The 17011-nt window shown below is 37.5% G+C and overlaps 2 protein-coding genes across 5 annotated transcripts; one reads left to right on the top strand and one right to left on the bottom strand.

Annotated features, from left to right (window-relative positions):
- The first annotated feature begins 153 nt into the window (after positions 1-153).
- LOC140762230 (mitogen-activated protein kinase kinase kinase YODA) lies at positions 154-11767 on the top strand. 4 transcript variants are annotated; one of them, XM_073099894.1, is made up of 13 exons: positions 154-559; positions 1868-2639; positions 2745-3482; positions 4494-4581; positions 4687-4749; positions 5666-5826; positions 5935-6010; positions 6893-6952; positions 7041-7148; positions 7421-7660; positions 9468-9556; positions 9984-10646; positions 11363-11767. In XM_073099894.1, exons 2-12 carry the CDS (start codon positions 2095-2097, stop codon positions 10492-10494), a joined length of 2679 nt encoding a protein of 892 aa, XP_072955995.1. In that variant the 5' UTR covers positions 154-559; positions 1868-2094; the 3' UTR covers positions 10495-10646; positions 11363-11767. The 4 variants fall into 4 exon arrangements, with proteins under 4 accessions (XP_072955995.1, XP_072955992.1, XP_072955994.1 ...); XM_073099891.1 differs by having other exon boundaries at positions 7421-7666; XM_073099893.1 differs by having other exon boundaries at positions 7421-7666; positions 11351-11767.
- An 898-nt stretch (positions 11768-12665) lies between these two features.
- LOC140763787 (aquaporin PIP1-2-like) lies at positions 12666-14111 on the bottom strand. The gene is made up of 4 exons (XM_073102137.1): positions 13673-14111; positions 13296-13591; positions 13068-13208; positions 12666-12969 (listed from the first exon to the last, which is right to left on the bottom strand). Exons 1-4 carry the CDS (start codon positions 14001-14003, stop codon positions 12874-12876), a joined length of 864 nt encoding a protein of 287 aa, XP_072958238.1. The 5' UTR covers positions 14004-14111; the 3' UTR covers positions 12666-12873.
- Between the last annotated feature and the right edge of the window lie 2900 nt (positions 14112-17011).

Below are 17011 nucleotides of genomic sequence, written 5' to 3'. Positions count from 1 at the left end.
TAAATTGTCGCCAAGTAGCAAAATGTTTTAATTGCTACATCCGTTCCTGCAGACAATTAACTGCTATAGACGACCCCATGTCGCAGCACACACACAGACCAGCAAAACCGCACACTCTCTTTCTCTTCCTCTCTCTCTCTCTCTCTCTCTCTCCCCCCCCCCCCCCCCTTCCCTTTGAAACCCATCTCCTTCTCCTTTTCGACGCTATTTCCTCCACCTTCGTCTCTCTCCGAGCTCTGGCGTTGGAATTCCTCGAGGTTTCAACTCACTGTCCTCTCCTCTTCTAGATTTCTCCACCTCCTTCTCCAGGGCTTCTAGGGTTTCCACTTCTTACTGCTCCTGTAGCGGACTCGGGCGAGCAAAGCTCGCCGGATCCGGCGGGCAGGGAGTGGCTCAATCTAGGTTGTATTGTTGGTAGAGATCCGTCGTCCTTCGCTGATTCACCAATTTGGCGGGAATCGACGGATTCTAGAGAGAAGCCGTGATCTGTTTATTGCTTGATGCGAGTTCGTGGTGGTTGCGGTCTCTATGGACGTCGGGAATTAGTTCATCTATTTAAGTAAGATTCTATCCTTTATATTCTGGGATTTGAAATATGTTTTCTTGGTTTGATGTATCTGCTTTGATTTGGATGGATAGTTGAGGTTTTAGATCTCCGATTGTAAAAACGGTTAGATCTGGTGGGGAACATGAAATTTGACTGTTTCGCAGCTTACTCGTGGAGGGAATTTGGCAAAAGATATACGGTTTTATTTGTGTATTAAAAAATTCAGCTTAAAAGGGTCAATAACAGTTGATGAGTGCTTTCAGTTCGTTCACTTTGCTCAATTTGGGTAAATATTCTGTGAAGCTTAGTCGATGCGGGCAGGATTGTGATGGCCTATTTGCAGGTAGGCTTAGTGAAAGTATACTTTGTGAAGTTCTGGTCTGTGTTGGGTCTTCAGAATTGACTTTATGTCATTTCAGTCAGGGAAGATTGGCTAGGGGTAAGCAGAGGTGGCGCCTACTGGAGCCTGGACTTTTGTGCACTAAGTTCAGGGTTAAGCTTTGGGCTGAGGTGCAGTATTGTGGTGTCTGTGTCTTATCACTCAAATTGATTAGGATATGACTATGACAGATTTTGGCTGGGCGGACTATCGGAGGGTTGAGTGTGATTGGCTGAAGAATTTTGTTTAGTGGATTGGCTGTGGTGATGGCAACGAGAAGTAGAGACTGGTCTCCTTCCTATTGTTTGTTGCGGCAGAGGGCACAATCATAATTGTTGTGCTTCTGCTGCATGGGGAACAAGGAGCTCAGTGTCAGCTCAGAGAACTTGGCTCTAGTAGATGAGGTTGAAGCAAAGCTTGGAAGACATTTGCATTCATTTGCGAAGACCCCCAATTATGTAGTTTGATTAAGATACATGTGCTATCTAATGAATCATATTCTAGGTTGTCTCTGGTAGCTATTCCAGGATCTTATGTTTTACTTTAGTTACATTTATGTGTGACCAAATTTGCATATGTTGTTCACTTAAAGCTTGTAGGAAGTCTAAATTGGTTAACTTTAAAAAGAAAGAAATTGATTGTTAATTTCAAATTTGATACTAACTGTGGAAAGAGTTTCATTGAAATATTCTCTTGAATTCACATACTTGAGCATATGAAGTATTAATTATGTTTTGAATGATTTAGCTTAATGACTGCTTTCTGGAGTCAACAAAATATCTACAAGGATGCTTGTATCTTGGTTTTGTTGCTGTTAACTTACAGTTTCACCGGTTAACCTGCCTCCAACAGCTTATTCTTTTCTACAAGGAATGTCTCATGTTTTGCTTGTTTATTCATGATAGGCCATTGACTTTCAAAAATGCAATCTCTTATTCCAGGTTAGAAGAAGAAGCTATACCTGCAATTTTAGAACCAATTGCATGCTCCTTAACTTGGTGGACTTCCACATTTTGAACTCCTACTTTGTTTGAACCCATTGCTGGAAAGTGGAGGCTCTACGTCAAGCAATCTTATGTTTCACCTTTTGTCAGACTAGTAGAATATGAGCTTAATTCTAGTAATATTGTAACACCCGCAGCAAAAATTGCTTTTTCTCATATTTAAGATGCCATACTGGTGGAGGAGATCTTCCTCCAAAGATGTAAAGAAGAAGACAAAAGAAAACCTGATTGACACATTCCATCGATTCATAAGTCCAACTGAGCAAAAAGAAAATGAGAAGTCAGGAAGGACTCGAAGACGCTGTAGTGACACAAGATCCGAGAAGGGTTCCCAATCTAGAGCAGAATCACGTTCAACATCACCCTCTACACAAGTATCTCGCTGTCAAAGTTTTGCAGACAGACCGCTCGCCCATCCTCTTCCTCTTCCTGTGGTGCGTTCAGACGTAACAAGGACATCTTCTGAAGTTGGTAAATCAAAACCTATGTTGGAAAAACGTGGCAAACCGCAACTTCATCTGCCTCTTCCTACACCTAATCGTGTTCTACGAAGGCCAGATACCACAGATATTGAGGGAGATTTACCTACTGCTTCTGTTTCTAGTAATTGCTCCATTGACAGTGATGACCCAGCAGATTCTCAGCTTCACAGTCCTGCAGGTAACGATAGTGAAAATGGAAACAGAGCTATCACAAGTAACCATTCCAGGTATTCTGTACAACTTGATGAGAATTACTTGTTGTACTGCTGATAATTGACTCCTTGTTTCATTATGATATTTTTGCTTACTTTTCCTTTTTTCCCTGTCTGAAGTGTTGTGCATAAGGATCACTCTCCTGTTGTTATCCACAAGAAATCAAGAGGGGCAGCAAGGACAACAAATATGTTTAGCAGTAGCCAAAATATATCCACATCACCGAAGAGCGGGGTTATTGATAATTACCAACCCAATTTACAGAATTCAAGGAATGGTGCTCTTGGAAGTGCTCCAGATAGTTCTATGTCAAGTCCTTCGAGAAGTCCTAGAAGAATATGCTCTGATCAATTTCCAACTGCAGCTTTTTTTGCACCAAAGTCTCATGCGGATTTGACTTTCCTTGGTTCAGGTCAGTGCTCTAGTCCAGGTTCAGGTCAGACATCTGGGCATAATTCAGTGGGAGGAGATATGTTGGCCCAGTTATTCTGGCAGCCCAGCAGGGGTAGTCCAGAATACTCTCCAATACCTAGCCCAAGAATGACAAGCCCTGGTCCTGGTTCTAGAATACACAGTGGCGCTGTCTCACCGTTGCATCCACGGGCTGGAGGAACAGCACCTGAATCACCTACGAGCCGTCATGGTGAGGGGAAGCAAACTCATAGACTGCCGCTTCCGCCAATAAGTATATCTAATGGTTCTCCTTTTCCTCCAAACAATTCGGCATCAAATAGTCATCTCTCTATACCCCGTAGTCCTGGAAGGACAGATAATCCCCCAAGCCCTGGATCACGGTGGAAGAAGGGAAAATTGATAGGCCGTGGCACATTTGGCCATGTTTATGTTGGATTTAATAGGTATGTGTCTTGCCTTATTTCTTTCTTAGGAATTTCTACATTCCATAACATTTGTTCTTTAGACTGGTTTAATTGCTGAAATATTCCATTTCATGTGTAACTTGTTACACGATGCAAAAGCCTTGTTCATTGTTAGCTGTTTATCAAAAATGTATGGTAGCACCTCAGCTGACCATCTTCAGTCATCTATGTTTCCTTCTTATATGACTGGTGTATATAAGAGAGCTCATCCACTGAAATGCATATCTTTGTATTTTAGTTGATGATGCATATTCATCTTACACGTATTTGATTTACTGTTAACTTTCCATGAAATACAATCTACATTCATATGCTCAATGCTGGCATAAAGCAAAGGCGAGCACATTAGTCAACCACCTTGCCTTTTCTAATAGCATATTCTGTTAAGAATTGTTTGTTGGTAAGAATAGGAGGAGAAGCCATAATATCTAGCAAGAAAAAGTAATAAGAAATAAATATTTAAAGGATAGCTATCATAAGGGTAATTTCCATCCTTAAGAGTAGGAATCTATATTTTTCAAGGTGAAAATGACAGTATATCATTTGATTATGAAGATTCAATATTTTCCTTGAAGGTGTGAGATATAATTTTTACTACATGAACTAGCAACACTCTATTCTTCTTAGTGATCATAGTGAATTTCTGATAATGACATTAATGATCTATAGTGGACTCAGAATCAGTAGAGAGTGCATTTGAGATCACCGCAGAAAGTGGATCTAGATGGCTTCAAGCCTGTCTACAATGGTGACCATGGCCTTGTAGGAAGAACAATATGTACAAAATTCACGAAGCAAGGACAACACAAGCTAGATAAAACTTGTTAATTATGAAAATGTTTTGAATGATGTACTGTCGAACTGAGATTTCAGTGATTTATTATTTCCTGTTTACCTTGATAACCATTTGCTTATTTTGTCAACCTATTTCCGGTTTTCTTATTTTCTTAATCTCTTTTATCTTCTGCTTCTAATCTCCAATACAAATAGTGAAAGTGGTGAAATGTGCGCAATGAAAGAGGTTACCCTTTTTCTGGATGATGCCAAGTCAAAAGAAAGTGCAAAGCAGTTGGGCCAAGTAAGTGCTTACTAGTATGATGTTATCACATGCTCTATGCATTTGTTATTTTTTTCTTTTGACTTGGGTATTCACTCTTTTGTAACTGTTGATTTCTTTTGACAGGAGATATGTCTATTAAGTCGGCTGCGGCATCAAAATATAGTACAATATTATGGATCTGAGATGGTATAAATTCTTATATTCAATTAAGATATGCTGCTATTTTTGTTTTTAATGATTAGATCATTGATCTAGCTTAGGTTCTATTTTTACTTTTAGACATGCTTCCCATTGTTCTATTTCTGCCAAATTGGGCTACTTCTTATTTGGCGGAATCCTTTTCCTGGATGTATATTTACTGCGTTTTGCAATCTTTTTTTAGTATCCACTTTTCAAATATTTTGCCAACTGATAATAACATTATGAACCCTCTGTTTCATATTATCGAGCAAATCCATGAGACATACTATAAAACATCTGTTATGTATAGTGTACAGAAATCCAGTTTTAACATAATGGTGGTGTTTAGGACATAGGAAGAAATATTGAATGCATACATATGCTTATTTTGAGAAACTTTGTGATGTAATGCTAAAGGATTGTGGATGTCATTGGCATGAAGATGGTAGAATACTGTCGTCTGATTTTCTAAAGTAAGTCATTAATGCACCGTGATAGTTGCAGTACTGCAATAAAGTGGAGTGAAGGGAAACAAGAGATTGCATGGGCTTAAGACCAAGAGGATAAAATCCAGGAAATAGAGGAGCTTAATTTTATGAAGGAACTGCAGGCACTGGGGAGAGATGTAATGGTTTGGATGGAAGTTGCAAATTTCTTGTACTTCATTTTATGATCCATTTAGAGAACTAATGAGAAAGAAAAATGAAGATGATTGAACCAAATAGTCAGGGCAAGGATTGTAAACCTTGTTTCCTAATGGTTGCCACTTTCTTATGGTTAGTATGGATGCTATCATGTTGCCAATGTTTTTGCTAATCTGTTTTCTGAGTGAAATTGCTTTCTGTCATTTTAAAATAAAGACCAAATTGTTGTTTGTTTCTCCTGTTGGTAGCTTGATATGATCGTATTATTTCCCTCACAGATGGATGATAAACTTTATATATACTTGGAGTATGTGTCTGGTGGTTCCATCCATAAACTTCTCCAAGAATATGGACAATTTGGAGAACCAGCTATCCGTAGCTATACCCAGCAGATCCTGTCAGGCTTAGCTTATTTGCATGCAAAAAACACTGTCCATAGGTACTGTCTAAATTCATACTATAGGCCGACTTGCTTTTGGCATTTGATGTTCTCCCTAGATAGGTTTCTGGCTTTCTGCTTCTGACAATCCTTTATCTAAATTTACAGGGATATTAAGGGTGCAAACATACTGGTAGACCCAAATGGCCGTGTTAAGCTGGCAGATTTTGGGATGGCGAAGCATGTAAAGTTTTCTTTTTCTTTCTTTTCAGATTCAGTGAAATTATTTTGTGGTCTGTTTCTCATGCTACTTTGATCTCCTGAATTTTTTAGTTCCTCAGACACTTAATCCTATTCTGTTATTGCATATTTAGAGTCTTTTAGTATCCTTTACTACCGTTAGATGAGATAAGAATCCGAGTGAACAAGTCGCCCACCTGGACTTTTGTTTTATCCAGATCCGTGGTACGCGGAATTAGAGAGTGAACTGGTAATAAGCAAGTTTGCTAGCGTGTTAAAAGGTGTCCTTTTTCACGATTCTTCCATCAACTGCAGGGAGGATAGAATATGTGCACGTCCTTATTCCCACAAATGAAGAAGCTATTTTTGCGAATTAACCACTACAATAAGGTGCACGATGACGTAGCTGCCTAAGTGGCACCCTCTATGTAAATATACTATCTTGTTCCTTAACAATATTGAATAGTCAATCGATATGCACCTGCGGTGCCAACTGATCTTTCCAAGTTTGGAATGCAATACCTTAAATTAGAGTGAGCTGAAGGTTTGGACTTTGGAGTTATATAAATCTATGCTGGTACTCCCAGAAATGCGGATGACAATTGTACGTTCTTCCTGAAAATTTCAGCCCCTTTATCTGTTGCTGTTTATTCATTTAATCATAACAAAGGGGCATCTAGTTGGTTGAATTAAAAATTTATGTCCTGTCTCATGATCTCTGATTCCTTGTGAATCATAAAGTTGCCTCTCTCTTGCATAATTCAGAACTTAATTGAGGTAGATTTAGTGTTGAAATGTTGCAAGGAGATGTTATCTTAGAAAGATTCAGATTGTTGTTACTTGAATGACAATACCTGATTCCGTGTGTTTCGTATCTTGTTTTTAGATTACTGGACAATCATGTCCATTGTCATTCAAGGGGAGTCCATACTGGATGGCACCTGAGGTAATAAATGTGAATTCATGTGTTCTTATGCTACTAGTTTTGCAAATCAGGAGCTTCTTGTTTTAGTTCACACTTGGAACACATGCAGGTTATAAAGAACACAAATGGCTGCAATCTTGCTGTTGATATATGGAGTTTAGGGTGCACGGTTCTGGAGATGGCAACTTCAAAACCTCCATGGAGCCAGTATGAAGGGGTAGGTACCTTGATTTTGGAGCTACATGGATGTTTTCATTAATATTCTTGGAAATGGCGACTTCAAACCCATAATGTCACTTTTGACATATCCTATGGCATTTGAAGTTTGTGCACACACATGATACAAACTTGTATAACTGATTTTAAACTGAATTTATTATGTTATGTGGAAAGATCAAGTTCTTGATTTTGTAAATTTTCTGCTATATACATTCATCTCGTTACCTACTGTATTATCTGGTTTAACAATAGGCTTGTTCTTCTATATAGATTGCAGCTATGTTCAAGATTGGAAATAGCAAGGAGCTTCCAGTAATACCAGATCATCTCTCAGACGACGGCAAAGATTTTATAAGACTCTGCCTGCAACGTGAACCATCTAAACGTGCTACAGCAGCTGAGCTTTTGCAGCATCCGTTTGTGAGAAATGCAGCCCCATTGGATAAATCATTTGCCTTTTCTGATCCTTTAGAACGGGTACCTGGTGCATCAGGTGGAGCAACTTCCAAGGTATTGGTACGTCAATCTTCATATGAACCTCAAATTTTATTTATCTTGTATCATATGATTCTAGATACTGAATGTTATTTGGCTGCAATTAATTGCATACAATTTGTAATTTCATATGTTCATGAGAGCTAGTAAGACTCCATTTTTTACTGTAATTCTCAGTTCTCATGAAGTCTGAGAATGTGAATCTGTGTTCTCTACATAACATAAAACACTGAAGAAACATGGACCAATGGATCGACAGTTGGAGGTCTCCAGTGCATTTAGAAAGTCTCATGACCCTATAGTAAATCCTTTCATTTATTTACTGCACATTAATTAACTGTATATTTTATGTACTTTGAAGTTCTTTTTTGTTTTGCTTTGTATGGTAGTCTCTTTTTTTGGTAGGATTAGCATCTTAAATCCTATTTTAGCAACATAATACTACGGAGATTTTGTCAAGTCGTGAGAATTTATCTTTGTGAAGTTCTAGATGTTGTCATTGGTCTTTGAAGGAATCAAAATTACTGTTTTAGGTAAGTCTTCAGTTGAAGTCAAACAATTTTCATTCTAGAAATATAGACATGGAGTTTACACCTCCTTTTCTTTTCTTTCTCATCTACTTTGTTTTCTTAGCAAATTTGCTAAGGAAATCTGTTGTTTCAATTTTTTTTATTTTATTTTATTATTTTATATTTTTATTTTTTAGTTATGCTGCACAACCACCAGATCTGGCAGACGACATAGCTAAGTAACAAAGCTACACATTTGGCCAGAAAATAGGATAGAGTGAAGAGCTCAAGAACTCATTGAAAGGAATATCTATTACCTAGGTGCACCATATTTCATTTCTTGCTTGATCATGGTCTGTCACATTTCAATGATATTGTTACAATTGTGGTATGGGGTTTCAGAATGAACGTAATTGATGCAAATTTTGGTCAAATCATACAAAAAAATTGATTGGGGGTCCAAATGGTCAATCTAACCCGACTTGCCCATTTTGGCCGTGTTGGACTGTGCCCACTGAAATTAACTTGAAATTATCTGAGAGAATTGTTAAAACTTAAAAGTCACTTGTGCAAACTAATATTGGGGGTCTATTGTTTCTGGGCGTTCGGATTATGTTTGGACTGTATTATAACATGAATATGTGATTTATTTGATTAGGAGAGCCAAAATATACATGTAAAGAATGTAGAAGTTACAGAAAGATCCTCATATTCAGCTTCAAGAATCACATATGTAGTGCAAGCTGCAAGGCAAATGCTTTATTTTGATATAAAAAATTGGGTTGGGAACTTGAGATTGGACTAAGCTTGGTTATAAGCTTAGTGGTCATTTGACATTTCATATTGCTATGCATGTTTTCCATACTATAGCCAGGAATCGTTTCATTTATGCCTAGTATTTTATATTTATTTATGTAAACCTGTTTTGGATTGACTTAAATTTGTTGCTAAACTCAAAGTTGTTTTGATGACATCCACTTGGATCCTTTCCCATCTCCTTTTACTCCACTATTCTTTCTATCTTTTCTATTCCTAATACCTTCCTTAAGAAAATTGCTGCAATAAATTGTAACATCATCTGTGATTCAAGTCTTGTTAACAATCTCCTTAGAATTGAGACTAAGGTGACACTCTACTTCCTCCCTAGACATTACAAAGGAGGAAATCTTGTGCACTAGGATGCGTTTTATTTTTCTTAAAGAGGAAAAGTATATCTCTGTTAGGAATTTGTTTTCCAAAACAACAGCATTACTTCATTGTCTATACTTTATAAAATCGTAAGAGTTATATGTGTTGCTTTCAAAATATTTCAGGGTGTCGGGCATGCAAGAAATCTTACTTCCTTGGGCATGGAAGGACTGATAATCCATCACAAAGGTGCAAAAGCTGTTGCAATGACCAGGTAAATTATCCAGTGCTTCATCCTTTCCACTTGTCAATTTCTATACTTTGAGATGAAAAGTTGTCTGCTGGCGCAGTTTTTCTCTTCACATTTTTTGCATCATCATGGAAGTCAAAACTAAAAGTATTTATCTGAAAAGTTACATCACGGATTAAAATGGTGATAATTGAAAGTGCAAAAAATGTTTCGACTATGGGCTCTCCTTTTTGTGCATTTTGAAAAGTGCCGAAATAAGATGATATATACATTTAGCCTTCTATGCCTCTTCCATCTTGTGACGATTTCCCAACTTCAGGTGTTAAGTTTGCTGTTAAAATCCTCTTTTTGGTGGGAGGCTTTATTTTGTTCTAGCATCATTGGATAGGAATTTCCTTGCATTTCTATGGTGAACGGAACAATATACTGATGTGCTCTAATGAATTTGCAGCGATATCCGCATTCGAAACAATATCTCGTGTCCAGTTTCTCCCATTGGTAGCCCTCATCTGAAGTCAAGGTCTCCACAGCATATGAATGGAAGGATGTCCCCTTCTCCCATATCAAGCCCTATAACTACATCAGGTGCTTCCACCCCTCTGACAGGTGGCAATGGTGTTATCCCATTTAATCATATAAAAAATGCAGCCTACCTTAATGAGGGTTTCACAAGTACATCATCAAGATCTCCCAACGATCTCTACCCAATTGGTACTACCTTCCAGGACATGAATCTCAATCTCTTTATAGGGGTGCAGCAAGGTTCACCCATACTCCAGGAAAGAATATCTTCTGAAGCTGATATTCTCAGCCCTCAATTCGGAAAGGTGGGACATGGAAATGCGTGGGACCCATATGATAGGCAGTCACTTGCTGATGGTGTCTCTAATCAAGTCTTGAGAGATCACGTGAAGTTAAACCCATCACTGGACCTTATACATGGACGTACACATGGTATTTAACCCATGTAAACATTGAGCAGCTAGTGCAGGCTTGTTTCTGGCTTATCTTGCTTAGTTGCCATGTTAAAAGATACCCATAGAAAAAAAAAAAATGGAAGTCATGATGATGAAGCGGTTGGCGAAGGGTTAGCATCTGCATCAAATTTATATTGGTAAGTTTTTTTTTTTGTTGTGAATTTTCTTTTTCTCACTTAAATTTCAGTTAAAATTTTAATTCATCCTTGAATTATATAGCCATCTGTCACAATGTTTTCCTTTGGTTCGAGAAAGATTGTCTTTTCACCAAAATAGTGTCTAGTAAAAGGCTAGTTTATTATAGTTGAGTTTGGCACTTTGACTATTTTGAGAATGCTACCTGCTAATCGCAGTTTGTGACCATGAAATATCTTTGCAATCTTCTGAAGCATGAAAAGAATGTGGGGGTGTTTATGAATCTTGACTGTACATTTCTTACTTTCTATAACTCTCTGAATCTTTGTGATTTTTATTTCTGCCTGATAAAATACCTGATGCAAACAGACTTATGTGGTAAGTGCTTATATTTTTTATTTTAAGATTAAATATCTCATGCAAACAGTCCCATGTGGTAAGTGCTTAAATATTTATTTTTAAGTGCCTTCTTGGGGTTTGTAAGGTGCATGGTTTCATTTCTGGTAGTATTCTGAGCTTGAATGCTTCTTCTACTCTTTGTTAACAGTTCATACCATGATATATGATAACTTATCTGGGAAGGCAGGAGAGTATTGAGTCACATGAATTTAGTGAAGTGCACTTGTAGCAATAGTTGTTTGGCTCACTGATTTACTACTAAATAGGCACCTTGATAATACTTTGACAGCTTACTGAATTTAAAAAGGTGAATTCTCAGATCAAGGAGAAGGCACCCGATGATTATATCATAACCTGCGGTTCCAGAAAGTGCAACAATCAGTGGCTTCTGTTCGAGGATGTAACTGTATATTAGAAAGTTGGCAGCTGCAGAAGCAAGGGGTGGAAAAGTAGGATTTGCACCTGCATACTCTTCTTTGTCATCTGTCTCTTTTGAACGTCTGACACTGTTGTACAGAAGATGGAAGATAGATCCAGATTTTTGCACAGGAGACAGTAGAGCGTATTGGCGCCTACTTTCGTAAACATATCCATCCTCGCAGGTTGCAAACCACTCTTGTACTATGTCAGCTATACAATTGATGCTGTTGTTACTCTTACTATCTGTATGTTACTACTGTCTGACACTAGATTGAAATTCTTAAATGGCTTTCATATTCTTTAAGCCTGCAGTTTCTGCCATTTGGCTCTTTGATCCTTTCTGGTATAATAGTTGGAAGTTGTTGCCCTTTTGATAATGCATGTGATGTGGTTCTACTACTTTTGTCCCGCTACCGCTACTGCTATATTCCGAAAATTGCATATTGTAACCATAGCTCATGTGAAGTGCAGGAGCCAGGAGTCGTTAAAATGCTTGGGCTGATCCGTGACCTAATGTATTTGGTCCACAAACTTTAGGAGAAAAGAAAAACCTAGAATCCGCCCATAGATCTGACAGAATTGGGTCACGACTGGCCAGCTTTATACTAGTTAATTCATCTCGTAGGGTGCAGAATTAATCCATAACAGTAGTCAATGTTGGCTTTATAATGACTGGAGATAGGGAATGGTTTCAAATATTATTTTACTCTGCAACATAGTATAAGTGGCTGAGAAATACCTTGAAATGGACGATCTCTACAGAGAGTGAACATGATATTTATACATTCAAGTTCCGTTCCAACGAAACTGGAATATTCTTTAAGCTCTAGCTTAAAGCTTAATTAGACATATTGCAATATATATATCTATATATATCTTGGTGGCTTATGAAAGGTTCTAATCGTCACATGTAAACCTCGAAGATCGATATGTGTTGTCTAACATTTACCATGTTACGAACACTTAGCATCAAGCGGATTTTAGTTTTACCACAACCAAACACTAGTAGATATGTGGGTTTATCATGAGCTACAAGCCAGTCTGGCAAAGATAACATCAAACCGACATCCCATGTGTTGTGATAATATATATAATTGTTAGGTCCCCCCAGCAAATAGTTAGTAATCTCTGCAGTCCATCATCATCGTCCATTACCTACCACGACTATCTTATGGATCATATTAAAAGATTGAGATAAGGGATAGAAGAAAGTCCTCCAGAACCAGCATCAAATAATAATAATTGTCGTACTAGTACACAAATGTCTTAATTTACACACTCAACAATAACAACATCAGTCCTGGAATGAACGAAAGACATAAAGGCCAGACAGGCCACAAAGAAGACAGAGAAGGAATCGAAGCATGGCACAAGTTCTGACGAGGAAGAGGAGTCTCATAAGAAATATCTCTAAGACCTGCTCTTGAATGGGATTGCTCTGATGACCACTTGGTGGTAGATGGCAGCCAATGCAGCTCCAATGAAGGGACCCACCCAGAAGATCCACTGAGAAGATAACCAATGATCAGTTAGCGATTAATTATCGTTCTTGAAGTATTAAACACTAATCTGCAGTCATAATTAGTGAAAGTGGGGTGGCTTACATGGTCATCCCAAGAATGATCCCTGTTGTAGATGATGGCAGCTCCAAGACTCCTAGCTGGGTTGATGCCAGTGCCAGTGATGGGGATGGTGGCAAGGTGGACCAGGAAGACAGCAAACCCAATAGGCAAAGGCGCAAGGATCTGTATACCATACCAAATAATTCTCATAAATACTTGAAAATTTAGATGAAACACAGAGCATTTGGAATAACGGTAAAGAGTACTTACAGGGACATGAGAGTCCCTGGCATTCCTCTTGGCATCAGTCGCAGAGAAGACTGTGTAAACAAGGACAAAGGTGCCAATAATCTCAGCACCCAAACCAGCACCCTTGGTGTAGCCAGGAGCAACAACATTGGCTCCACCACCATTGCTCTCGTACAGCCCCTTCTGGAATCCCTTCACCACACCAGCACCACAAATGGCACCCAAGCACTGCATCACGATGTAGAAGAGGGCTCTGGTCAGGGACAGCTTCCTTGCCAAGAACAGCCCGAAGGTCACTGCTGGATTGATATGCCCACCTGCCCAAGAACAAGGAGTTTTATAGAGCTTGTGGGGTGTTGCAAAAGGGAAAGGGATTTGAAGTGGATGAGAGATCTAACCGGAGATTCCAGCAGTGCAGTAGACTAGAGCAAAGATCATGCCACCAAAAGACCAAGCAATCCCCTGGATGCCCACCGTGGTGCACTTGCTGTTAGACTTGACCACACCCATGACAGTGAGGATGGTGATGTAGAGGAAGAGGAAGGTGGCCATGAACTCTGCAATCCCAGCCCTGTAGAAGGACCATGACTTGAGCTCACCTGGCTCAAAGAGAGGAGCTGGGGGTGGCTCCTTGTAGTCCTTGTCCTGGCTCTGAGCCGCTGTTCCTATGGCCTGCCTCTCTGAGTACTTGTTTGCTCCAAGCTTCACATCCTCCTCCTTTGCCTCCATCTCTCTCCAAAAACTCTCTCTCTAGATCTCTGCACAAAAAAGAAAGAACCCAAGAAGGAGTAGCCTTGAGAATTGAAGCGACCACTGGAATTATATGGGTCTTTTATAGAGCAACTAGCAATACCTACTAAACTGGATAAATTATCAAAAGAAAAGTTTGGCTTTTCCTTATTCTATCAAGATTCACAAAAACAGGGAGATGGTTCTAGAAAGGAGTACAGGATTGTGGGGACAATGACAGAGAGGCGGGTGGTCTCATTCTTATCCTTTCTTTGCTCATCCATGGCTTTATTATCCTACGAGCTTAACTAGTTACTACTAGCTCTAATTTTCTTATCCAAATAAATAAAGCTAATGGAGAAGAAGCTTTTTCTCCAGCGATTCAAATGGACCACTGCACAGCTGACAATAGAACCTTTACAACTAAGTAGATAATGATCAATCATTCCATGCGAGAATTAAACAATGCAAGTATAAGCAGTAAGAACCTCGTTCTAGAGTTGAAGTTATCGTATGAATATACTCAAATAGTTCATTAGGATTTCTTATTTACTTCTACGAATTAAGATTTGTTTACAATAACTGTTACACTTTTATCTCAACAGATAAAATCGCTTGTGTTTGGCCCCACAAAATACGATTGCCAGGGTTGAGATCTTTGGACACAGGGAGGACGCCAGTGGGAAATGACCGTTGTGGAAAGTGACAACTTTTACGTTAGTGCTTCTAAATAGAGGTGAAAAGAAAAAAATACTGGTGGTATTCTAATATTGTAGGTTACAACTTACCATGGTATTTATTTTGTTTATATATAATTTTGCCCTGCAATTATATACCAAATTTAAAGACATTCATTAGATACAAATTATATAATATTAAAAAAATTATAATAATCTAAAATAATATTGATAAGATTTCATGTAACAAATAAATTAAATACATATTTATTATATAAAATATAATTAATATCATTTTAGATATCTTAGAAAACTTATATATATATATATATATATTAAATAATTATAATTTAGGGTAAATTAGAGTTTACACTACTTCAAATTAAATATTTAACCTCTCATGGAATAATATGTTTTACACAAATAAATAAACAAAATTATTCTTATTGTTCTTATATTAAGATAATATTCTTCATGATTATAATTAAAGTTTTTTATATCCTAATAATGGCTGAATAGTAGTTGTAACTTAGTGTAGATCATAAAGAGTTAATAAAATAAAATCATTTAGAAGTAAACTGACACCTAATTAATGTTTTATAGTACTTTGAATATCCAACGTTTCAATCTTAAATGATGCATAGCAAAGAATTCTTCTTCTCTTCTTCTTCTTCTTCTTCTTCTCATTTTTTAATGCTCCATGGCTATGATGAATAAATACGGCATAATGCACATGACCTTAAACAGTGAACTTGTTGGCATATGGTAGCATTCCAATTTCTAAGTAATATATTAAGGAATGTTTGGTGCAAAGACAGTCATTATTCCAAATATCTTAACATAATCATAATTTTTTAGTTTATCTATATCTTTTATTACTTGTTAATAATAACAAATAATAAAATTAAATTTATAAATAATAATTAAAATACTTTTTTAGTGGATAGATGAGGATAAGACAGAGAGGGGAAAAGAATGATTAAAGTAGGAAAACATGCGAGAATAAATTAATATTAAGATGAATTATTATACTAAAATAAACTAATACTTATTCTACAATCAAGTAGGGCGTAGAATAAATATGGAGGGGCCCTCCATGTTATGTCCAACTCTGACGTGAGACAACTCTACCAACCACGTGGAGGGGGTTAGCAATTGCCAACCCACCTTTTAGAAGGATAGGTTGGAATAGGCAACAACCTTATCCAAGGTTTATTCTTGTATTTATTCCAAGTATGTACATGCGGAGAGATGAGGTGGTCGGATAATACCTCTCCACAACCAAATAGAATAGTAAGACCGTCGGCATATTATAATGTCGATTTAAAAATTAATTACATTTTTGAATTTGGATTAGAAATAAATCCCAAATAGATCTCTGTTATAATTTTTTTTCCATCATATTGTATCTATTCAACTATAAAAATAATAGTATTTCATAGTAATGTGATCCATTCTAGGCTACTTTTGGGACCACTTTAACTTTATTTAAGAAAAATAAAGAGTGACTTTTTTCGATAAATTCATCAGGCATGTATGTGCATATAGAAACGGACAATAGTTTTAAATTCATCAGGAATGTGCATAATTATCCTTCTGAATTAAAAGTTCAATTTATTATGTGTATTGGATTTTACCTAGATTTTGTTCTGAAAATAATATATAGATACGGGCCTTATGGCCATGGAAGTACAATTTAGGCTGACTACATTTCGGCCCATTAAATCGATTATGGGCCAGAGCCCAGCCCAAGATTTTGAATTCTTCTATACTCTGTCTCTCTCTCTCTCTCCTGCCACTGCTCGTTCCTTGGGGTTTGGATTTCTAAGTAGGTACTGGGTTTTCATGGAGAGGCAGAATCTTCTTCTATAATGTTCTGCTTGGTTTTCTTGGATCGGGTTCACCTCTTTGTGGAAATTTGGAAGATTGGTAATTCTAAGTGTAAATTTCTTGTTGTCAAACTTAAATTTGGGTGCTTTTCCATATTTTTCATCATTTCTGGCTGAATTAAATCGTTAATTCTATGTGAATTCAGGGTGTTTGGTCTTTATATGCTTCTGTTAGGTTCATCACCTCTGCTACTGGCATGGAGATGTCCAAATAGAAGCTACTGTGAGGAAGTTAGAATAGAGGAGAAGTTTGCTGACGTGATGCTAATGATTTTTAACAATCTCTTCTCTTTTTATAGGTTTATTTCCTCAGCTATGCTTAAAGAGGTTATTCCAAGGATAAACAGGGAGCAAGATGCTTTTGGGATTAAAATCTTTATCAATCGGCAATACTTTTATAAACAGTCAAATGCTGCCAAATTCCCACAAGCATTGGTACTAT

The sequence above is a fragment of the Typha angustifolia genome, chromosome 7 (assembly GCF_048772165.1).
Source record: "Typha angustifolia cultivar Huaian chromosome 7, ASM4877216v1, whole genome shotgun sequence".
NCBI classification, from domain to species: Eukaryota; Viridiplantae; Streptophyta; class Magnoliopsida; order Poales; family Typhaceae; genus Typha; species Typha angustifolia.
Note: the sequence above shows the minus strand (reverse complement) of the source record. Positions and strands in the feature narration are given on the sequence as shown.